General features: G+C 41.2%; 1 protein-coding gene across 16 annotated transcripts in view; it reads right to left on the reverse strand.

Annotated features, from left to right (window-relative positions):
• dcdc2c (doublecortin domain containing 2C) overlaps positions 1-25,922 on the reverse strand; it is a gene marked incomplete at its 3' end in the record, with an annotated part of 89,403 nt that overhangs the window by 59,778 nt on the left and 3,703 nt on the right. For 2 of the 16 annotated variants that reach the window (XM_079640727.1, XM_079640738.1), the window contains exons 7-12: positions 23,526-23,655; positions 21,343-21,443; positions 20,204-20,317; positions 19,907-19,975; positions 16,284-16,353; positions 13,763-13,817 (exon numbers count right to left, since the gene is read on the reverse strand). In XM_079640727.1, coding sequence (XP_079496853.1) covers positions 13,801-13,817; positions 16,284-16,353; positions 19,907-19,975; positions 20,204-20,317; positions 21,343-21,443; positions 23,526-23,655 — 501 coding nt within the window. Of the gene's footprint in view, positions 1-2,325; positions 2,407-5,768; positions 6,129-12,559; positions 13,595-13,762; positions 13,818-16,263; positions 16,354-19,906; positions 19,976-20,203; positions 20,318-21,342; positions 21,444-23,525; positions 23,656-25,922 lie in introns of those variants that run through there. The other 14 variants (XM_079640726.1, XR_013800964.1, XM_079640737.1 and 11 more) reach the window with 14 other exon arrangements.

Genomic DNA, 25,922 nt, shown 5'->3' on the forward strand with positions numbered 1-25,922 from the left:
GGTCCTCTTAGTGTGTAATACAAATTCAAATAGCTGTATGGAGATGGATTACAGGGCATACAAAGAACAGCGGCCTACTTTAGAGGATGAGTTCAAGATGACAGGTATTGATTAAGTGCTCAATGAGAGCACGCCTATGAAAGGCCAGCCCCCACACAGCTCATGAAAGAATCATATAGTTCATACACAAGGCGTTCTGCAAACATACAGGCGTGCAGTGTAGGCGGGAGCACATACAAGGCTTGTCATATCCCGCGCCAAATAGTTGACAACCTGCTCGGCTCTTCTGCGGTCAAAAGTCATAAAGAAATGATAAGAGACTTTTCTTATGTTCTTTAAAAAGCCTATAAGTACCTATATATCTGGTTAACTATTGAAGGAGGCAGACATAGACAGCAGGCAGACGTATGTGCTTTCGTGGATGTGGCTTTTGCCCAGTAAGACAGAAATGATTCCTTATGCCAGAATCCACTATTCTTTGGTTTGAGCAGCACAGTTTGACACCGCGCATTCCTTTACTCCTGACACTGTTATTGGAGGGAAAATAGAAAGGATGTTCTCAAAGATAACATGTGAATTTAATTTCTTGGTGAAACTGCGGAGCTGGAAGACTTAGACCTCCCGAGCATAAATTGTGCAGTCGATGCGCGGTTGTCAGGGTTTGTGATGATGCTGTGCGAAGACAGCTGTAATCGCAACAGCACTGCAAGCCTGACCCACCTCATCATCCCTGACATTTAGCACAGCGCTGTTTCTCTCTCTCTCCCTGCCTCGCAGTAAACAAATGTTTTAACCCTGATTTGTATCAGGGTTACAGGAGGACATGCAGTGACACAAAGTGTGGAGAACTTCTGAGAGATGGGTGCAAGGAAGAGGCAAAGGAAGGGAGGAGAAATACATAGAAAGAGGAAGGAATTAGAGGAATAGGGGGAATGGAGTGAGAAGAAAAAACTGATCAAAACTGAGGGAGCAGGGAGACTGCCACCGAACAGGGGGTTTCTGAGACTAATCTCCAAGGAAAGCTGTCAGATCTCTGCAGACTATGTTCTGATGGAAACTAGGCAATAAATGCTTCTCAAAGCCATCATAAATATGCGGCTTCCTGCCTTACAGTCACTGCTCAGACCCGAGTCCGAGCTCATTATCTCTCTTCTGTACTGGCAGGTGTGCAAGCCAAGTCACGGGAAGGATCACTAAAAGCCCCTTAGCCTCAGTGGGATATGCGGCTCGCTCCTGGGACCAAAGGGCAGGCTCATCAAATCAAGACTTTCTTTTTTTTACTTTTTCAAAAACATAAGCAGCGTTGAAAAAAAGCTTGACTTGAGGGAGGTTTGGTTAAATTTCAAAAGCACTTAAACAAACCATAATTGTTCAATGAGCAGTAAGACTTTCAGAGTGAAAACCCAAACATTAAGTATGTATAGCTTCTATTTTTCCCATTACTGTATATGTGGCTTAAAGGTGGATCAAATGAATAATCAAACAGTATGGAAACATCTCCATTTAAATCAAATATGTCAGAATGGAGCATTTTTCAAACCCATCACCCAAATATGTTCAATATACAATTTGAGAACCATGAATAGCGTTGACAAAAGGCATTTGACTTGATTACCTTTTGACATTTTCCCCAATGAATGAAGGCAGTAGCAGATAAGGCAATCACGCGATGACATAGTGTAAATAAATAAATATGCCCATTTATCCTGGTCTCCAGATAAAGACATAAGGGCACATAAAGGCAGGAATGGATAACGCCTCTCAGCAGCCGGCAGGTCCTACCTGCCTGTCTGTCTGTAGAAGGCTGACAGTACAGCGGCGTGCCCTTCATTATCACCGGGTAATGCTCATCACAACGGCCGTGGCTTTTCTCCATAGAAACCCCAAGTCTCACTCACAATGAGAAATAGGGGAAGATAAGGTGCAGGAGACCATTTCTCTTGACATTCACAGCGGCAAACTCATCAGTCATGCTGTCAAAGGCACTGGTCTTGGCTAGTTTGGGATTTATGAGAAATAATGATGGGTCGAGAATAGCGGGTAAGGGCTTTGCTTTTACCTTTGGTTTGGGAGAGTTGTGTATTGAGGCACGCTCTGCATAAAACCCAATTTCATTTGTCAGTAACCCTTGCACTGATATCACATCCAATCTCACCATGTTGGGAGGGTTTAGCTGGGCCTGTTTGAGTTGGCGCTGACATTTCCGTCTCACATGATAAAAGAGTATGGTGGCAATAAGTTTATTTGAAAGCTAGTGCATTACCAATACCGTTAAGAATGTGTACTGCTCTCTTTGATTCGCAGAATTGAGGCTCTGCTGTTAATCGCTCTTTAATTCATTAAAAGAAAACCCGACATCTTTGACTAAAGAACTCTAACACCGACCTGTCCTCTTCTGGACCGTATCTGAAAATGGGACGACAAAAATAATAGCATGTGTCAAACACTCACATTTTCTCTTCAAACTAGTGACAGGCAGTGACAGATGCTCCCGGTACAATTGTCATCCTGGACATACTACCATTCACATCGTAGCAGTTATTGTGATGTACAAGGTCTATATAACTTTAATATACATTATTAATTCCAAAGTCATTTGAAAGTGGATTTCAATATTGTTGCAAGGTCAACGTGGCTGAATCATATACCACATCTGCACGACTATAGATTATAGTCAGGAGGACTTTTAATGGGTTCCCTATGGGACCATACTGCGGGGATGTCCTCAAGCACCACATTATTAGTCAATTTCAGATTATGAAGTTTATTAATTACTATTCTTAATATATCTTATTAGAGTGCCAGGAGATATAGCCTAACTACCTAAAAGCTGCAATTGATATGTTCGACATACATTTAAATTACATATATTAATGAAATACTAGATTAGCCTCGTGTGAAGCTCGCCTTTTTACTTCAAAGTTCATGAACCAAACTGAAGGCGCACCTGCTAAAACTCAAAGTGCAACATTGGTTATACCGAAGTGTTGTGAAATGACTGGACAAGAGAGTTTGGGGGCAATTTTGATTCAAGTATGTGAATAAGACCTCTCCAAGCTCAAGGGTACTCGGATCTGTGAGGAAATTAAGCCATGGGATTGTAGCTGAGGGGACGGTGCGTTGACAGCGACATTAGCCCCTCAGCACCTCTGCTGTATCACACTATGGCTCGGTAAAAAAGACAGACAGGAATAGCATATTAAATCTTCTTAATAGTAGCAAGGGATGTACAGTCAGGTCGGTTTGAACCTGCAGGATTGTACAAGTGCAGAACATGAAGGGTGGTGTTTATAGTGGAATAAATTCAAGTGGCTCTGAAGTGTTGTGGTTAATGGGTATACTCCAAGCAACTTCATACAGAAAGCGCGGCCATATTTATATCAATCTGAAACAAGCTCCTTGACAATGCCTTCTGGCCTAATCTTCAAACAAGATCATGGGTCAGATGTTATTCTTTGCCGTTAATTGGGATATATGTATTAAATCGATTAAATTACAAACTTACCCAGTGTAAACAGAGTGACAAAAACACTCTTTTGCTCTGAGCAGCTGGCTTTTGTTGTGGCTTTGTTGTTGGGTTTTCTCACTGGCTTGTTCACCCATATTCAGGTTCAGTGACACCACATTGCTTTGCCACAAAGACTAACCTTAATGTACGCAAAGCCAAGTCGGCAAGTCTTTGCACAAGCAAGATGCATGCATGCACACAGTTTTAAAGGAAGGAGGTACACAGAGGGAGAAAGGCGTTTTTCAATGCATTTAGATGAGACCTTTAACAAAGGTCCCTAATGCAGATATCAATGAACCAGGGGACTGGGCTATCGGAGCGAAATTGGCTGACGGAGGGATGTCACCCCTGTGCATGAAAAATGATGGATCCCATTTGTAAACTTCTCCTATACCCTGCTGCTGCCCCTCCCCCACACACAGACACTGAGACAACCCCCCCCTTCATCACCTTCTCCTCCACTGGATATTAAACAAGGAAGAGAACCTATGACTTTGCTGACAAATAACAAGTGGGGTGGTAAAATTGGCACTTTACTGGCCATTTGGTCCGACTGTCACAGAGAGCCACAGAGGATCTGTGAGATTTCAGTGATGACAGAATAGATTAACATCATGGACTTTGTTTTTCATCTTCCTTTCATTTTCCATACTACTCTCCAAGGACATCAACAAATGAAACCAATATCTATAAACCCACAAACAAACAACTGAAGCTTTCAAAACATTAGATTGTGTGTGTTGGATTTTCCTTCCACTCGTTTCCATGGTGGTGCTTGATCTGAGAGGCAAAGGCAACACCTAAATCCATCTAATTCACATGAACAGACTGCTGCATTACAACATGCGCTCTTTATACCCTGAAATAAAATAGATTTATGTTTCATATATAAAACCTCTCACTTTTTGAAAGCATGGGGCTAAGGTCTGAATGCAGACATCAACACAGGCCATGCATAATACAACAATTTACAGAGCTTGCAGGAATCATGCTAAGCATATAAAGTGTAATAAGCAACATAATATGCATACGGAGCATTTTCTAAGGAAACAATGATGTATTGCTAATCATCCTAGAATGAATTACTGCCTTTTTAAAAGTGTTGAGTCAAAGGTGCTGAGGTTCATATAGGCAAACAGTCTGCAGGAAAATGAAGACTTCCCGGTGGAATGCGATGGGCAGCCAAAACGCTGACATTGTGGTTTCAGTGATGGAGTGACTTTAGGAGGGCTTGTGGTCTGCCAGCGTTCAAAGCTGTGCCTTGAGGGTAAGGGGTACATTTGCTAAGTTAATCACATGAGGCCAATTTAACACGGGAGATTTCAGGTGAAATAGGATCTGCAACAGAGCCTCAGACAAACGAGGCCCTGCTGGTTTCCTCTCTGGACAGACACTGGACAACCCTATGATAATCCTTTAATAAGTATTCACTCCAGCACTTAGTATCTTATGAATGTATGTACAGTATACTGGCTCAGTGTCTGTGTCGGGTGGTTTCATTTAGAAGGAATTTGCTAAACATCCAGGGTAGCCAGGATTAGGGCAGATTTTCATTATGCATTAATGTGTTGAATATTTGTGCGAGTAATTGACCATAACATAACTCTATAACGAAATGTCAGGAAATTGTGAAAAAAATACCCACTGCATTTTCTCATGGTTTTGTCCTGACATAAATAAAAGCTATTCAGCTTTGATTATGTAAAACATGTGAGGGATGAAGTTATTCATTACTAGTAATTAGTATTGATCAATTTCGATGTTGTATTTATAAAAAGTACTCCTGATTTATATTAAAACTACTATTATTTCTGTTGTCATGGTTACGCAACTGTGTTTTGGGCTATAATGCCCAAAAACTGGAATTGAATTGAGAACATGCAGACTTGGTAAATTAATATCATATAATAGTTCTGTACACTAAGTATATTTGGAAACTCTGACAGATAAAATGCTGTTTAAGCTACGACAAATGCAAAATGAACACTTCCTCCTGCAGCTTCAAATCAGCAAACTAGCGAGATGACTTTTATTATTAATTAGTCACAGGAAATGCAGTGTGTTTGTCAGTGAGCTTGATAAAGAATGCCATTGTTCATGAAAAAGGTGTCAACAAGACAAGTAAACCATTGTGCATTTATTTACTGTGTCCCAGTATAATATAGCATAAAATCTGTTCACGGTTCCTCACAAAATCACAGAAAAAATTATTGCCAGACTTTTTTGGTGAAAAGACAATAGTTTATTTCGCTGCCCTTTGTATTCTGGGACATGTAGTATACTATTAAAACAGCATTTCCTGTTACCACCAGTAATAATTGTAGGTTGTTTTCTTAAATAAACCAGGACTGAAATCGCAAAGATTTCTACTTTAAACAACACGCGATCCATTTAACCTGAACTTCTGATGAAGCTTATCAAATATTTCATGACATTGCACCTCTTCATCACAAACAAGCATTTGGGTGACTGGCCTGCAGTCGCTTCTCTTGATTTGAACTGCTGTGAAGTGTTGTTGACGAGAGTATCTGAGCGCTCAAGTGCTCTTGGAGAGTCTACGGGAGAATAAATCACTCCAGGCGCAATTAGACATCCCCGAGTGCTTCCTACATACCTGTAACTTCACAAGCACAGCAGGCCTGAGGTGAAAGATCGGGAGGTTATACACTGAACAAGATGAATGGTAGTGAAACAGTGTATTTATGTGACATCCTCTTACACATAAGAGTGCTTAGAGCTCTATAATCTTTGAGAGTCCCCCCCTTTTTAAACCATTTCTACTTCATGTACGGTTCGCAGGGTTGGAGCATTGCGACTCTTTGCTTTATGATACAGAAGTTTTACCTGTTCATCGACTGAGAGCCTGTGGGTGTGGAGGTTAATTTTAAATGCAGAACAGAACTAGTCAAGGACAGAATATCTTGCTTGCAAGCTGTAGGGCTACCATAAGTGAAAAGCTGTATCACTGTCACCGACGCAACACAGAGCAATAAGGAACTGCGGAGAGGGCAGTGCATTAAAACATGAATACATGGGGAGAAATATGGACACTAATGAAAGAATATTTCATTGCCATCAAGGGTTTATAAAAAGGCCCACCACTCTGCCCACCACGATCCACTAATCTGGACGTAGAGGATTTGCCCAGAGTAAGACGGACAAGGGAAATGAACGGCGGCACATTTTTACCAGATCATATTGCGATGATTTGTTAATAAAATGCAAAGCGACAGGCTAGATGTGAAACAGCGTCTAAAGCGCTGCCATGATTTAGACTTAATCCGTCATTATCCCGCCTTTGAAGTGACCTAGCTGTGCATGTTCCCACTGTGACCCAGAAGCACACTCACAGCATCTTCATTAGCCAGGATGAAACAGACACACACGACTTTGATGTCCCGTCCTGTCCACACACACACACACACATACAGATGCACACACAAACACACACGCAGGACGCTACACTCAAACATCACAGATACCCTTATCACTGACTACACCGAGGCATGGAAAAACATTATGGTTTTTAATCAATTATGGCTCTCACCTTTGGGGCAGCACATTCATTACATACGATAGGAGCAGCTAAGGGACAATATTCCAATTGCGTGCTGAGATTGAAATGAAAGAAATTGTATGGTTAGAGGGTAGACAAAGACTGCAATTTCGCACAGCCGAACATCCCTTGGCTGGATTTACATATGTCCACACAAAAGGCCCGGGCCGTACCACATGTGATTTCACTGATATCATTTATGTGTCCCAGTGATTTATCATCCTTATATCACTGCGTAGAAATCAAGCACAGATCTCCTAAAGAGGTCTGTGCATGCTGCCAGTAAATGATAGCTGTTATAAAAGTTTATCATGGCAATGAAATGGAACAAATCCATCAAAAAGGCACAGGTTGCTGTCATGCAAAACGGTGCCCAATCAAAGGTAGTGATTTGTTAGAGAATAAAGCGTGAACACATGCATGCAACAAAACAAGTCTTTGGTAAAAACAATAACGACAGTGTTACTGAAAAAGGCAAGAATGAGGGAATCATTATTAAACAGAAGGTTTTGTTCACTTAATCTGGCTGGTCAAATAAGCCAGGGGGGAGGGGTTTACTTTGAATGTTGTTTATAATGTTGAATGTGTTATCTTCCCCACGGGGATTAATAAAGGTCCATCATATCTTATATTATCTTATAAACCACAAAGGTCAAATGCTACTAATGTTGCCCTTAAGGCTTCATAGTAAACACAAAAATACCCCTTTCAAACCAAGGCTTTTCCTGTTCTAGCTCCGTGCTAGAGCTTTTCTGGTTCAGAACCGGTTCTTCGGTTCAGCTCCCGCTCTGTTCACACCGCTCAGAGCCCGACTGGTGCTCCGTCATTGCGTCATCGTTTGCGTCATGAAGTAAACGTTTGCGTGCCTGCTTCATAAAGCCAAACCGTGCGGAAACCCCTAACAGCTCACATCGACAACAACAACAATGGCAGATTGTATTGAAGCGCTACTCGTCTTGGTTTTGCTCTGTCGAAACGAAATGGAAGAAATGGGACGACTTTACTACCAACTTTACAGTCGTTAAATGCTACATTCAAAAGTTCTTTACAATCATCATCAACTTCAACGACGATTTAATATACGTCCTATTCGATGGCGTTAGAGCTAGCTGTTGTTAGCCTCTGCATGCGCCAAGCTCAAAATACCCAGCTTTGCAGCATTAATTACTATGGTATAACATTAAAACTGATTCTCACTGTTATTTCCACAGATCATGTTGAAGCTGGCGGAAAGGCGGATGTCGCGTGTTATTTGGACACAGCCCAGATCCGACGTAAGCGTGACGTATGCGGTGCTTGCTTTCTAGATGGACAACTTTTTGGTGCTTGAAAATAACCGGATTCCGGAGTTTAGAGGAGGCTCCCTTGTGGTGTGAACAGGAAAAACCGGTGCTTTTCTCAAGCTCCAGCTCCGAACCGGCCCTGGAACCGCGTTCGTGTGAAAGGGGTATAAAAAAGTCAGTTAGAACTGAGAGTTGAGAATATTAGGCTATTTTACCATATGATATATAAAGAAAGCTTAACTCTTGAATTAATCAATATTTACTAAAGAAAAACAAACATTTAGAAGCTTCAGTAGGTACAATTATAAAACTGATATCTTAGGAACTGATTGAAGATAATAGGAAAATAAAAACCGGAGTAAAACCTTCACATTATGTGTTTACTTAAGGAGCTTTTGAGGATGGCCCTGAATGATAACATTAAACAGTTGCCAGAAACTCTTGAGTCCTCAGAGTTTAATTTCTTGTCCATTTTGGGACAAATCTCAAAAACTGTCCAAAACTGGTTATTTGGTCTAAAAGAATCTGACGATCAAGACCCTGAACTTGATATTCACATTAAGAAACGATTGCATTGGCTGAAGTTCATCTTTCCTTGTAGGAATATTTAAAAAGCTGCTCCTTACAACAAAATAAATGACTCACTATGTAAATCCTTGTACGAATATTGAAGTGTTCCTACAACAAAAAGTGTGATCCTCAAAGAAAGAACCCATCTGTGTACTTGGCACACAGTCTGCTGGAGTTTACTGCCTTACAAAAAGGTGTGAGCACCCATGCGGTTAGCCACGCAACACACATGTTTGCTGCACAGTGAAGAAGTAGATTCCTTTCCCCAGGCAATGGCCCGTCAGGCCAGACAAGCAGGCCGGGTGTTAAAGTGTGAGCCGGGTACACAGAGTAACAACAGGGCCATCTGCCCTGGGAATGCACACATCCGTCTTACTGAGGACAAACCAGTCTGGGAGCAGATAAAGGAAAACAGGGGGGTGGAAGGAGAAGGAGAGGAAGTTAGAGGGGGACAGGAAAGGAAGCAGCGGGGAAGAAACAGAAAAATAAATAAATGTATACACATATGTGCGTGCACAATAATGTTGGTGGACAGGAGCCGCAGAGAGGCAAATGAGTAAAGACAAGGTGAGAGCGACAGAAGGGAGCGGGTGGTGTAACAGTAATGTCGACTGGTGGCACCATCTGCAGACAGTGAAGGCTGAACAAATTACACAAGCTCAATATAAACGTTTATTTTGTGGATGCTGTAATCATAATACAAAATGAATATAATATCTTACACCAATAGCTAGTAAAAAAAAAGGTAAGGAATTACTGAATATATGAGCAGACTACGAACCTAAGAAGAATACTTTTTCCTATTTAATGTTCAGAAATGTTCATAGTTGATTATGCACTTTCAAAAACAGCTTGCTACTCTCTTTTGTGTTATCATGCGTGACATCGGGAAGGTCAGTCAAGAGGACAGCAGTAAGTCTCGGCTCCCACCGTTCATCCCTGTTCACAACCATCTGGATATGACTGCAAACACTGCCGTCAGCAATCTGGGTGCAGTGATATCATGTAGCATTCTCCATTTGTTTTTATTTTTAGACAATTTCCTCATCACTGGATAATCAGTATGTATGGTCTCACAGATATATCACTCTCTCCCCTCTCACTATCTCTCCTCCTGACTCTACATTACCTTATCATACTGAGAGCTTTTAGCCGTTCGTCCAGCCATTAGCTTCAGTCAGTGGGCAGCTACCAGGCTGAAACAGAGTGAGAGAGGGAGGGAGAGAGAGAGATAGAGAGACAGAGAGAAAAGTGGCCTCCTGGTGGCTCTGGATGATGTCAGTGGCAAAAAGGTCTTTTTATAACACCACCTGTCCATCTTGCCTGCGAGGAGGCTCGATACAGGTCTCAGAGCATGTGGAGATGGCTATATAAAATGACCTTCAACAATTTTCATTTCACTCACACAACATACAAAAGTTCATAGGCACTTTGGTTCTATTCAGGCTGTGGCTGTGAGTGCCCTATAAAAGTTCCATAACAAGCACCTAACCTGAAATTGCTCTACTGCACAAAAGCTGTCCAATAGCCCTACAGAGGAAAAATACCGTATCTTCAGAGGGGTCAAAATTACTTTTTGGAACAATAAAGTCCTGCTCTATCGTGTGAATAAATATCCAGAGTCTCTTGTGTGGATTTGTTGGTTAAAATAGCGGGAGCGGTTTGCCTACTAAAAAAGGTTATAGAGAAACCAAGGAAAAATCCCTTAACTTGCCTTAAGGTTATCTGGCTTTCTTTTGTTATGCGTTATTAAAATGCTTTGGTTGCATTTTTCTCAACATAAACTAACATTATGCCCTTCAGTTTAACCTAATTACTATCGCACAGTATACTGCTTACTGTACTCATTAATGAAGAGATGGAAGTTAGCTCTCCTGGTTTTGTTTTGCTTTTTTTAAAGGCCAAATACCTTAACTTCTGAATAAAGGATCAAAGGTCAAGTTAAAGCTCAATATATTTCTGTACAGTATATGAATAACTTTATTTAAAAAAATAAGAATAATAATTACCCAACTTCCAGTTTTATGCAAAAAATGCATTTAGCTGGAAAGTAAAACCACTCTAAGAGTAATTTCTTCTGCCTTGGTAGAGCAGAGATGGTTTGGATATTAGCTGTAAAGAAGTATTTGTGGTTGATTTACCTGAATAAAGGTAACAGAGAAAGAGTGTCCTGTATATACCATACATACACTTTTATTTGGAGCTATATAGAGAGTAACACTACAATCCATCATTTATAATTACTGCAATCATATCACAGCAAGAAAACAGAATTATTACTGTGAGCCCATCGATTCCCCTGCCTGAAACAGAGCTGAAACACTTTAGCTTCAAGCCTCCTCTCAGAGCAGAATGGCTGATTTGACATCACGTTGAGAACAATTGTGGGGCTGCTTACTGAAGCGTTTGAGCTGGTCAGAGTGCCTGCCACGTGAGACGCCTGACGTGTTGTTGACAGATGGCCAGGCTCCTGCCCTCCACAGGAGGATTCAAAACCAAACAATTACTGGATACACCAAGGTGATCCTCGCATCAATATCAATCAATTATTCACATATTTGTGCTGGTCTTGCAAAAAGCAGCTCCACTGCATTTCATAAGTGCTAGACCAACATGCATTTTGTAGGAGGGAGCCCAGCTTTTACCCTGCGTTTGATCCTATAGTTGTGGTAAAGTAACTTTCGCACTGTCACAGCACTGCGATTAAGTGGGTCAACGATTCTTATTGTGTGCAATACAGCCATTAGCTTTTTATGGAGGAATACATCATGTTCTCTAGTTGAAGTAACATGCAGAGAGGCCTGTTTTATTCATTTTCAAATGTCTTTTGACACAATACCGGGGTCAAGCCTTCAACTTTTTTCTGCGTGCACTTGAACTGAATACATTTCTACTAGGGAGGAATATGTTTTGTGTGGGCGCCTCAGTTATGGTACGCGATAGAGAAGAAGAAGCGGCAGTAGCAATATAAATGTAGTCATACAAGCAACTGTGTCTAGTGGCTTTGGCAGTACTTGAGGTAGATTTAGTTTATTATTCCTTGTTTAGTCAGCCTCTCTGGACTTTTTCCTTGAAGCTCTTCACATGAAATATAAAAAAAAGCACCGCCGCATTGTGTTTAATAGGAGGTGCTTTGGTTTGCTTTAGTACATACCATTGCACACTCTCTCTCCCTCCGTCATGTTACATAGAAATATGAAATCTGTGCCCTGAGGTCAATGGCAACAGCCCTCATTTCTCCCATCACTGTGCCCTTGTGTTTTTCATAGCCACCACTTTGAGAGGCGATGATTCATTCTTCTGATCCACTCCAATATCATTAAGTTATTAGTTGATTTCAGTGGATTTAATCAGCATAGTAATTCCTCTCCATGGGAAGATAAGTCTCTCTCAAGAGCAGTTACGCCATTCACTATGCCTGCCGATTAGACACAAGCCCCCAAAATAATTCATCAGAAAACTGCGAAAAATAATTTATCAAAAGTGCTTCTCACAAAACCCGCTCAGGACCTTTGCTTCTTAATAATTAAACTCTGCAATTAGGCATCTTACCATGCACTCAGTGTGAGCCTCCATGTAATATTCATAACCATACATAATTATGCAATATATTCACTGAAATAAGAGGCCATATATTCACGGTGGGGCTGTCAAGAGGCAAGACATTTTTATTTGGTTTATAACACTGTTTCATCTTATACATGAGCAGCTGGCTTCTGGAGACAGAAGAAAACGAGGACGTCTGGTCCTTAGCAGTCTGACACTGTATTCTGTGGCTCGTAGAGGAAACAGAAAGAGAGAGAGGGATAAGCACTGAAGAGAGATGCACTCACCATGGGAACCACTAATATCAAAGTCTATCAGCTGGACGGAACAAAGATATACCTCAGTGGTGTCATACATTGACCACAGTCCACATAACATGCAGGAAGAAAGAAGAGGCATTCAATTAAAATGGAGTCGAAACGGGGTGCTGTCTCGCCTTGTATTGTATGATAAATTATACATAATGCCCATCCCAGCGTGGTGAATAGCTATAGAAAAAAATAGTCCCGAAGCCCTTGATGGTGCCTGAAGCAAATAAGCAACAGCAGCGGTCTACGGTGGACACAGTGTGGACAAGGTTGGCTTTCATCTCGAGATGCAGTTCAAAGCTACGGACTACGCACAAAACAAACTGGCAATCAAAGCTAATGTGTAACTGGGCAGTGGTGCACTTCACAGAGCCTGTCGTGTCGAGTGCAGCGGAGATCACACGAAGACGCCTCTCTCACATCACAATGGCTGATTTTCAACACGCGGCCTTTGGAACTTATTATTTTCCCCCATGTAAATGTCTTTTTTCTGAAGAAACGTATTGCTTTTGGGAGCTGCCATCATTTGAAGGCCTTTCATGACATGTATACTGTATGATGAATGAGAATAAAAGCATACATTTTCCCTCAACTTTAGTGTAGTAACAAAGGCACTCATTCTCCCTGAGCGGAGCCATCCCCAAGGACACCATTCGCTCGACAAGGATGAGTGGCTAAAGCAGAGGATAAATATGTATTCTGTATCATAAGATGTATTGTAGTGGACTAACAACCGTACAACATGTGATTGCTTTAGTGTGCTACATATCATGAAGCTCTTTGTGGTGGGATTTCAAAGGCGCTTAATATCCACAGCGAGCATCTGTAATGATCACAAGTTGTTGTAATATTAATATGGGACATGCTGTATCCCCACATGGTTAATGAACCCTGCTGTGCTTAATCTAAACGAAGCTCTACTACACTGACATTGTGTTTTAAATATTAAGTTAACTCAATGAGAGATCAAATCATATTATTTAGTACATACCTTTTGAATGAATGTCATGCAGATCAAAGCAACGAATGTTAACTTGTCATTTTTCCTGCAAAACACAAAATGGAAAAAAGATTGAAAACACTCAATAGTCAAACCTTCCTCTTTAAAAACTTCTTACACTTAGTACCAAACAAAACCAGGGTGTTTTTCTGTCCCTGTCATAAGCTGCACTGCAAAACAATGACCTTTTCGATATGACACAATTTTACTGTCTGTATAATACAGATGTGATTAACATAAATAAGACTTAAAGTCAAATAGGCGTAAAGGTCGTCACTCAGGACTAGTCTCCGGTCCGCGAGGTGATTTACAACAACTTAATTTGACTGTGTGGTGTAATTTATCTGTGACAGAGCAAGCCATGCAACTCCCTGCATGTCTTGCGCACGTATAGGCGACAATATGCCATGACTGCACACATCTCATATCTACCCAATCAGTCAAGATGCTTTACAACTTCTGTCAGAAGCCTTAACAGTTCTCGTAAATTACAAAGCCGTGGTACGTGGTGCCAGTAACTTTTGAAGGAGAATCTCCAGCCAAACTGAACCCCGTAGTATCTCTCACTTTTACATGTGGAAGTTAAGACAGAACATCCCTGCTAAAGTATATGAAGGAGAAAGTACTTTGATGTTAGATCTGCTTTTAGAATAGTCTTCCTATTTTCACTGCGCTGATATATTCCTTTAAAAATGAGTCCTATTATGCTTTTGGGGTTTCCCCTTTCCTGTAGTGTGTTATATAACTTTTGATGTGTGGGAATGGTCTGCAAAGGTTAAAAGTTCCCTCCAGAGGGAGTTTCTCTTCCACAAACTGCCCCCCCCCCCCACCCCCCCTGCCTGAAACACCTCCTTTGGACTCCTTTGATTTGATTACTCCTCTAACAAAGTGACATCACCATGTAACACTCGTATCTCTATTGGCTAGCGCTCCAACACATTGTACGTGATTGACTAAGGGGCGGGACAGCTCTAAGCGGTTGACCAATCACAACAGAGCTAGCCAGCTAAACGATGGGCTCTGGTTTCAGACAGAGGGTGAAAAGAGGTGCTGCAACACATGAGAATAATAAAGCCCTTTGTGAACATCAAAGCATGTAAACATGTCACAGTAGAGTCTAAATACAGATATGAACCTGAAAATAACACAATATATCCGCCTTTAAGGATAAAAACTGTCCCAGATATTGAAATGTTGATGCAAAGCAGGTGGCAGATCTTGTTACAGATCACTTGCATTTCCTTTCACATCCCACTCCCCTCCTCTCCTCTCCAGCTCTTAGTCTGCTGTTAAGCTTTGCATCTGTGTCATCTGCAGATCCACGGTGACGGCTAGGGAGTGTGAGGCATGAATGATGCAGAACCGTTCATAAACAGCAACAATATAAGGCGATGGGGACAGAAAACGAGTATGTGAGTCTGGAGTGTGCAAGCAATAATGTGCAATGATTTATCTCAAATGCCCCCTGCAGTGTCCATTGATATTCAGCTGGGAAATCACAGCCAGTATAAGAGTGTACAAGGACAGATCTCAACCTGTAGTGCTATCAGTAGGAGGATAATTGAAAGAGGATATGTCTACATACGGAGAAATCTTGCACGTATGAGGCCAAACCCTTGCCTGTCTGTTAGGTAACTCGGCCCATGTGTCTGTACATGTATTTGTGTACTCTTATGATAGATTGGATGACACGTGAGCAAAGCAGGGAGCCTGCTGTTAGCACAGGATGCAGTGATCCTCCCGGTGTCACACTGACAGGGAGAAGCTCCGATTGAAGGGCAGACAGTGATAACCACGTGCAGGGACTCACATCCAGTTCCATTTAGCCACCTTTGGAATTCTCACAAGGAACAATTGAAGATGCTCCACCACCAAAGCCTATGTTTTCCCAGCAATTACAATGAAATTGCCTGAACCAGCTGAAAGGCATATTCTCCCAACAAAGGAGAATGTCAAGTTCACATCATTGCCTTGGTTTGTGTTTTAAAACTATGTTATCTTTTTTTTCCCCCATAATCAAATGTGTATAGCACTTATTTTGTGTTTTTGTCAGATGTGTTCTTCTCTAGATCAATCAAATAAAAGTCAAACCATGCAATTCTAAATAAAATGGATTTTCATAGTAACAAGGTACATATACCTCTCATTCTGTCTGAGTGGTTCCAAATTACAAACGACATGGGAAATATAAAGAGTAGTGAATAATCCCCGGCTCTCAGCGTGGCACACCTTGATGTGCAGGTGCCTTTAATACTAGAATAAGTCATCTGAGATTGGGGAGGCAAGAAACCCACTCAACCAGATGGTCTCCATAAAGCATGGCGCAAAGCTGTCCCAGATGTTGAGAGGTGGTTGTGGATCCGGTGACATGCAATGTGAGGGAGGAACTGGTAATGCAGAGTGTATTAGTGGTCTCTTTATGGGTGTATTAGGTGCTGCGGAGGGGAACGCGGGGGCCGCCGCTGCTCCTGCCAGTGAGCTACTACCGGGCTTTATGCTTTGATGAACCTACCCTTGAAAAACCGGGACACCCGTGACCGTATTCTGCGCAGCCTGGAACACACCTCCCACTCTCTAGCCTCCTGGAAAACATAAATCAGTTTCTCATATCATCATCTAGTCATATTCAATGCATATGCAGCTCTAATCGGTAAATCTGTCAGCTTTCTCACCTTTTAGTGATATATCAGATTCGTAATACTCTCCCACATATGCAGTAAATCTCTGACAAAGCCTATGTTTCTTAAAATTCAAAGACAAGGCTGCACGGAGCAGAGAACTTCACTTAAAAACAGACCCAGAAAGTGGAGTAGAGGCTCAGTTTAGGATGTGCGCTGTGCTTAAAGCTTCAATGCATTCCAACGTGTCATCTCTCTCCTTACCACTAAACAGTGGTCCAGACAGGAAACCAGAATGCCTTTCCCCTAGTTCATTGTCCCCGCCGAGGACTAGCAGAACATCTCAGTCTGATTAATGGCTGTACACTGTCTAATGAACAGTAATTGAATGGTATAATGCAGTAGGTCCTAAAAGCCCAGAGGAGTCGTCTTCCTCTGCCTGGCTCTGGAAATGCAAGGCGGTGACATTGTCTAGAGTTGATTATAGTTGACCTTGCATGGAGAGAAAGAGGCCTTTGAAACGGCTAACCTAAGCTTCAGGGAATAGGAGCACGTAAAAACAGCTGAAAGACAAATGAAATGGACTTGCGTTGGAAAAGGAACGGAATGGATCAATGGCGGGCTCAATAATGATTTGATTCTTTACCACAAAATTCTTAAGAAGAGGAAGACAATTGATCAAACATCCCTAGTCATATTGGCATTTCTAACAATATTAATTAAGAAAAAATGCTTAGCTCACTGGTTGATAAATCAGCCAATATGGTTAAATCAAAACAAATGATAGTTGTAAACACAATACCAACACCAGTGAGTACAAATCTACCCTTGTCCACATTTCCTCAAAGTGTATGACATCTACAACATAGACAGAGTCCCCCCTTATGAAATCAATCACCTCCTTAACAGAGTGCACTCTAAAGGAAAACCCAACCTTCAGACAGCCCAACAAAAGTCAGTCAAGTGATTATAAGAAAAGCTTTGATAAATGTGCACCAGGCTCCATCCCACCATCCTTCGCTCCCCTTCCACTGAGATAGCCTGCCTTCACTCCCAGCGGACGTCTCCACTTGGCAGAGATGCGGAATCTCGTTATTCTTTATTTGGCCCGGACCACACAGGTCAATATCCCACGCACACAACTGCCTCACCGGTGTACTGTCTGCAAATGTATTCACTATTTAAATTCAATGCTATAAATCATTTAAAGCTTGGGCTGAAAATGTAATCATGTAATTGAATTTGGTCATCAATATCTACTATATATATACATGCACATATATACGGAGTGCATGGGGCATTTCGCGAGGACATATGAGCGCTGGAGTCGGAGGAAATGTGTCCAAACTCAGCTCAAAGTATGAGTCATAGCAGTGCGGTTATTCCTCATTATTATTCACAACCCTCTAAACGACGATGTTGACGACAACGAGACAGAGAGGGTCTGTTCGGACTCACAGAGAAAAACAGGAGAGTGAGCATCAATGAGGGTTAGAGTGGTACAGTCCCACCTGCGGCACTGTTATTTCTGGTCTGAGGAGAACTTTTATGATATACTGGAAAAATAAATGAGCATAGAACAGAATTGCTACAAATGCTAAATTGAAGTTGGTAAAAAAAAAGGTGTTTTTAATTTCTAGCATAGCTTTTCATATTTTTCAGGTTAAATGACATCCTTAAAGGTCATCTATTATGCAAAATCCACTTATTGTATTGTATTGTATTTTATACATCAGGGTATATGCAGGAATCCTAAAGTCAAATGTAATACCTTTTAAGACCTTTTTTAAGACCCTTTCCATACATTTTAAGACCTCATCGCCACTTTGAGTTTGAACCGGTTACATTGGCGACAAACTTTACCTCACATTTACTATATACAGTGTTGATTTTCCTTCCTCCTTATCTTCCAACCATTTGGACGCAAACTTGAATTTCCCCATAACGATGTTTAACAACCGGCGTAAACGGACCTTCGCACGCTATCAAGCAGTGAGCGTGCGATGTCCTGTTCAGATGACGTCAAATCCAACGGGATGCCATAAATAAACTACACAGAATCACACTACACACCTACGCAATGATTACATTCAGGCAGACTGTAGAATACAACCTCTTTGGACAATTTATATACTTATTGAAAACAAGCTACAAAATGTAATACGTTGGAAAATGCAGTTTAATACTTTTTAATAGCCTTCATTTTCGCTAAATAGATTTATCAACTTTTAATACTTTTTAAGACCCTGCGGACACCCTGATACATAAACATGTGTCCCCTCTGTGTAAAGAGATTCGGAAAGTTTCATGAAAAAATATTCGCTCACTTTTTGTCCTGATCCATTTCAATAAAAACCAGTCTGAAAATGAGCTGATCAGATTTTGGCCACTTTATGATGTCATTACGATTTTTTGGCTTGTGTAACCATTAGCCAATCACCAACCAAGGTAACACGCCCACCTTATCACCTGAATCTCCTCCTAGAGCACCATTGTGCATGATCTGTTTGGTATTTCGAGCCAAACACTTCAGAGACATGTTTTGTATATATCTGAGACCTATAATATATTGATGAAAAACAGTACAATAGGGGACCTTTAAATACAGCACTGATAGAACATGGAAAATTCTAGTGTTGAAATACAAGAAATATGTTGCTTAAGATGTGTTCCTGCAGGAGGTTTTCAACTTCAGAGCTAGTATCAAAAATCCTACGTTCTCCTTCTGCCAGTCTTCATTAGCTGACAAATCAAAAAAAAGTGCATGGTGAGATAGTTATTGCAAAAAATAAGTCCATACCAATAACAATTATTATTATTTTCCATTATCTAATAGTCTTCCCTTACAATCCATAACCAATCTGAATCAGCAACATTCCTGTATGGGTATAAGTGATAAGTAATGAATTAAGATATTGATGAGGTCTTTAGCCAGGGTCATAACTGGCTCCAAGAAGTCAATAATTATCCAGATACGAATATCTTTATTGCAAAAGTGCATACAGCAGCAAAAAACCATCACCACACCAAAACATTCCCCTATGGTGTAATTGCCACTGCTTGGAATTATAGTTTTCATTAAAACAAAATGTTCAAGGTTATTGATTGCTTAAATAAGACTCAATATCTTCTCATTTCAAAGCCAAATGAAATTGCTTGGAATAGTAATATCACCCAACTATTGTGGGCATTCATCACAGTTACACTGCCTCATATCGCTGTCCTCGGAGGATTATTAGAGCAAAATAAGTGTATTTAAATGAGTGTAATTTCTAGGAACCACAGATCCATGCAAAAACATCTGTATACACGACGCAGCCCTACTTCATCACGGTGCGCACACACAATCACCAGAGTGGAGGGCAGATATCAAATACAACCACATACTGTTATGGGGCTCTACTCTAATCACAAATGCACACATGAATGCATTTTATAAGCTCGAAGCTGTGATACATTGAGTGTTTGTGGCTACAGCTAAGCCTTATGAACTCTATAATGATACATCAAGTTGTACCTCAGGTGTCTCTGATCCTGTTTCTTCAGTAATGCGCCCTGTGCCTCCTCGCCTCGAAGAAACTCTGCTCTGATAAAAACACACAACACACGATTCACAGAGGGAACCATGGAGACAGAAAAACAGTAGACCTGGAAACTGGTCTTTTGCTCGTGCAATTATAGAAATGGTGATCACTATAATTGCTGGTTAGACATTTTGATGTGACCTGAAAAAACTGGACATAATAATAAAGTGAACTACTGTATACTGTATGTGAAATAGTAACTACGTGAAACTCATACATAGGGGGCTTACATCCTTACTGGAAGCTGCAGACAAAGAACTCTGCAGACAGAAGCTGTCTGAATCATGGAGGGAGACAGAAAAACTTCCATCTTCGTACTCCTCGTCAACTATCTTGGCCTCAACCTGCGGGGCGGGAGAAAACAAGATCCCCCTTGGCTTACACTGTACTCTACTGCTGTATTGATTCTGCTAAATATTTATATATTTGTTCTACTGAGCATTTGTGTCTGGGTCTTATTCTGAGCAGAACATTATGTTATGCTGCCCTAGAACTGTTTTCTCAGCACACAGAAAGGTTTATTGGAGGAAGATGGGGAGAGATGCTATAGCAGCAAACACTGGTCCATCAAACACAACTAAGCTTGCTGGGAGGATCAACTTTTATTTGTCTTCAATTACAACAATCTCTAGATGTATGACCAATATACAGTAAGCTATAATATATATTTACAGTGGTGTAAAGTAACTAAGTACATTTACTCAAGTACTCTACTTAAGTGCAATGTTGAGATACTTGTACTTTATTTGAGTATTTCCATGTTATGCTACTTCAAATCCATTACATTTATTTAATACTTTTAGAAACTTTGCAGGTTTGGATTAATGATGTGAAATATAATCAATATCAAATAAGACTTCAGTTCCTCCTGGAGTCAATTCTCAAGCTACCCTGCAGTATACAAAGTAATTCAAACTAGCTGCACTTTTACCAGATGTAAAAACACTTTAATGCATCAATAATTATAATCAAAACATATAATATATATTATTCTGAAATGGACCAATCTGCATAATTAGTACTTTTACTTTTGGTACTTTAAGTATATTTTGATGCTGATACTTCTGTCCTTTTCAACCTATTGAATACAGGACTTTTACTTGTAACAGAGTATTCCTTCACTCTGCTACAAGTACAAGATCTGAGTACTTCTTCTACATCTGTATATTTATAATAATATAATTAGTTGGATATATTTTGCATTCGGGCAGATGACCAGGTGGCTCATGGTGATGTTGATGATGGTGTTTTTAGACTGGAATCAATTATTTTCCTGTCATTTCCTGTCAGATAAATAGGACCAAGCTGTGGAAAGAGTGTATGCTAAAGACCTGATGAGGTGGCAGTTCAGTATGGGGTTGTGCTTTACCTGATCAATAGGCAGGTCCACCTTTAACTGGTCGTCTTCCTGCACCTCGGCTGCTCCTGCCATCTCCCTTCTTTTGTTTTGTGCATTGAACACACTGCCCTCTGAGAAAAAGGGATTAATCACAATTACCTCATCCGCTGGCCGTCACCGGCTCATTCGTCTGCACACTCATTCTCTCCCTCTCTATACCCCTCCATCCCTCACTGCCCTCTCCCTTTGCCTCTCCTGCTCAACTTCACCAGAGATCAATGCTGCTGTCAAGCCATTTATTTATTTAGAGTGGTCCCACAGACCAAAAGGGCTACAGCTGCCCTGCCACAAATATGGCCAGCCAGCGTGAACTCTCAGACCAGGGTTAGTTCCTGACAGTGACAGGTCGCTCAGGTTGATGCATGTGGAGAATAGCTCATACGGCAATGTCACATTGTTTTTCCCTTGTAAACAAACTCCTTTTTTTGTCTGCGGCTGCTGGACGGGGCGGAATGTGAATAATTAAACACGCTATTGAGCTAGAATCTACTTCATTAGTCTTAAGTCATTTCATTTAAATAATAAATAACAAAGCACGGTAGATTAATTAGTGAAAGGAACAATGTATAGAAAAATGTGTGTGGTTAATAGCTCAAAGAAGCAATTATACAGACACAAAATATGCAGGCTTCATTATGTTTTTCAATCAGGCGGAAGTAGGAGAGGAAACGCTTTGATCTCTTTTTGAAGTCACTCAAAGAAAATGTTTTAAAAGAATGGAAGAAATCTGGTGCCAAAAGCTCAGATACTGTACCAGATGCTGATTTCAAACTCTGCGCTATTTACTGTTTAAGGGTCATAAGAGATTATTTAAAGATGACTTGCGGATTCTATCTTATAACTCTTTCAATTGTGTGTTTTGTGGGAAAAAAACTGTTCCTATAGGCATGAAAAAAGGGCCTGAATGTCGCCGGAGAACTGCAATCCAATAGTGACTTACTTGAGCTGTACTTAAATCAGGTTTTAAAATTGTTTGACTGATATAGATCATGCAATGTTATTATTTGTTTATTGATTGTTATCAACCTGCCTGAGGACCACAGATGGAAATGAGCTATTAGCCATAATCTGTCATATTGCATCTCTTCTCTTTGCTGAGATTAATGTTTTTATATGCATGGTCCTTCTATAAATAAATACAAATAAATACAAACTTCTATTTAATAATGGGAAATTGTGAGCACTAGCCCACCTATGCTACTATATACTGTATCTTCGTGTTAGATGTGGTACAGTGCAGATGAGTCTCTTGAAGTTGAGTCATTGTATTATTGTGCACAGATGGAGACAAAACACCCATGAAAACAGCAACTGAATAATGTGGATCACAAGCACACAATATAACTGTGTATAAATACTAAACACAATATCCATTTTAAACAGCGCCCAATGCTTAAAAGTTCAAACCATTAATACAAAGCAGTGTTTTGTCACTTTAACAGTCTTTCATCAGCGCTCTTTGTGATTAATAACTTATTAGCATTTTAATCTCGAGAAAATGTGAGCATTTTGTTTTCGCCCACATAGTTAACAAGGCTTTCTGGATGCATATTCAACTAAATGGCCTGATTGAATTCATCTATGATTTAAGCCTTTTAGATGAGGTTTGAAGTCTTGTTCGGTTTAATATTCACAGAAAGGACTTTTTGTTTCCTTCAAAGAGCGGGGAGCTGGGTTCTGTTGGACTTAAAAGAACAGGCAGAGAATCTAAAATAATCTGTGTCACCTGCCAAATATATATATTTGATATGTTTCCAAAAAACCTTAAACTCACAACTTGTATAACGAAGCAAATGCCTACATGTGTGCCTCTAGACACACACTGTACCCAAACACATGCATCTACATTTCTCTTCAAAATACCAACAGTATTCTTCATAGGGTCTAAGGTCAGAGGCTGTCGTTTTTTCATACTGATATTCTGCACAAACTGTGCCGTTGTATTTGCTGTATAGTGTCCTTACTGTAACGTAATTATTGTACAGCATTTTGGCTCGACCAAAAATCGTTTTAAAAATGTGCTGTATAAATAAAACTTGATTTGATTTGATTCATATGCCCTTAGCTGTAAAGTAGCTATTGGAGGGGAAAAACCATTGGAAGGACCCGGGGCTGAAGAGAGAATTTTTTTTCTATAGAATTGCTCTGCTTACCCCCTGTGGAGGAGAGAACTGGGTTTCTGGACACCTGCCTCTGTTGTTTGGTTCTCTCCGGTTTGGCTTGTTTCTTCATCTGGCCCCTGGCTGTGTGCTCAAGGTCCTCTCTAAAGCCTGTGTGAGCAAACTACACGACGAGACAAAAGAGAGAAGAGAACAGGGGCACAGATTAAGGCGTATTTCCTCAGATTTCTCTGCGATTCATCATCGACTTTTGCTGTTGTTTTGTAAAGAGGAAGAAGAAAAAAAGACAAAACACATCGGGGCAAAACTTGTTTTATCCTTTCTTCTCAACGCTTTTTTACATTTTCCATTGACCTCAATTTTTCATGAGCTGATATGCTTTGTAGGTCCCCCGTGACTCCTACTGTATTGAATTCATCTGGTTCCAATACATCCCGTGCACAACCTATCAATCACTGGGGAGCGTGGCAAACTAATCATTTATTGATGAAATGGGGCAGCCATGAATTTCTAACTGCATTTGTCTTATTTATCAAGCCAGATCAAACAATGAAAATCCAAACAAGCTTAAAGGGAAAGGGAGGGAGTCGTAGGGAATAACTTATTCTTCAACAGCAGACAGCAGAAGGTTATTGATGGAGAGGCGAGTGGGGAAAAAACAAGCCTGGGACTTAGTTGCATGGTGGTAGAGAGTGAAAAGGAGAGAGAGCAGTGGGGAGAGTTCAGAGTGATGTTCAGACAGCAGGGTACACATCTGAATTAATGCTTCCACAAAAGGCAATTTTCTCCTCACAGGCTCCTCATCCCCTCTGTAGGTAGCAAGGTGAGGTATGTCTCCCTTACAGAGACACAGACACAGAGCACAGGATGGAGCAGACTTAATGTTTCTTTTTCAGCTACAGTGCTCTTTACTGCAGCTACCTGGCTGGATCCCTGGGCTGGCTCCAGGGATAGTGTAGTGATCTCAGGCTTCCACTAGAATACACTTCTGGCAATGGTGTTTGTAAGCTCGCTAACATGGCCCTGGGGGAATAGCAGCGTTGTTTCCTTCACTTGTTTGCTTTCTTTAATGCACAGGCAAAGTCTGTTGGTATTCTTTTGAATGTCTACAGCCGTTGGTGGGCCGAGGGAGGAAAAGAAAACAAAAAAAGCAGAGTGAAGTTTGTATATTCAACGGAGGAGAGTTGAAACAGAGTTCACACTGCAGCGCCCAGTGTCCACAGAACCACACGAGATCAAAGACAACAGAGCCGTGGCACTGTCGCATGTGTGAGCTGTCAATTCCGTTTTTCGCCAACCTCGATTCGTCTAACGAGTGATGCGGAGCGACTTCAGCGCAAAGTTCAAAATCAAAATACATCTGGGCAATCAAAAATGGTACAGCCTGGTGGTGGGATGTAAATAGATCTTATTTAAATCAACAAAGTTAAATCAAGCCTGTCTCACTCGGGGAGGGGAAAGCAGAGGACGAGGGCCGCCGCAGAGCCGGGAGAGTACAGCACGAGTAGCAGCGAGACTGGAAACGCAGCAGTGGAAAAGCTGAGGTCATCCCGCCTCTCGTTCTGCATTACATATCTACAGTATGTGTCCTGGGGGAGCACACAACTCTGTGTATCAGGAGGCCCCGGAGAGAGAGGCCAAGAGAGAGGAAGAGAGTGCTAAAGTTAGTGTGAACGGGACTCAGGGGGACCGAGCAGCAAATAATCTGTGGCCCTCTCAAGTGGCAGAGAACAGGAGTCAACAAGAGGACGCCGTGATATGATAGCTAGGGGAAAACGGGGGTCCCAACCAATTTGACCGAGCAGCCTCCATCCATACTGGCTGTGGTATCAGGAGGAGCCACTCCCAGCGAGCAGACATGCTGGCAGCAGTGGGGGGGGGGTATAGTTTTTCCATGGGGCATTGCTACTTCCCCTCACCAATGACATCATCCAGAAACAGCAGAGAAATGGAGAGCAGCAGCAGCAAGTCATCGCTGATGTCAGGCAGTGCAGCTATTAAAAGGTTTAGTCAGCCTTTCTTTTCACAGGAAGTGTGAAGTACACGTGAAGCGCAACCGCACTGCTCATTATTATCACTTTTATGTGAAAAGTACTTTGCTTTGATTCACATCATTATTCTCTTTGCTATTCCCTGCCATTAATCATGTCTTTATGCGACGTCTACCTCAAAAGTTTCTACCTCATCATGTCTGTGAACACCAAACTCAGCATATATGCTCGATCCCAATGGGAACATGGTGTGCTAGAGAGTTTCAATATTACACTCTGCAGAGCCGTCACTTCAGACTCCAGTGGTTGCTTCAGAGCAGATGTCCCATTCAGCGGTGCAGAAACGCTCTGCAGACAGGACAGACACCGTTCCCGTAGTGCGAGGTGGCAAAAGCAAGGTTATATTTTACACAGCTTCAGTGGGCATGTTTAAAGGATC

This window comes from Notothenia rossii, assembly GCF_949606895.1.
Source record: "Notothenia rossii genome assembly, chromosome: 7".
Lineage (NCBI taxonomy): Eukaryota > Metazoa > Chordata > Actinopteri > Perciformes > Nototheniidae > Notothenia > Notothenia rossii.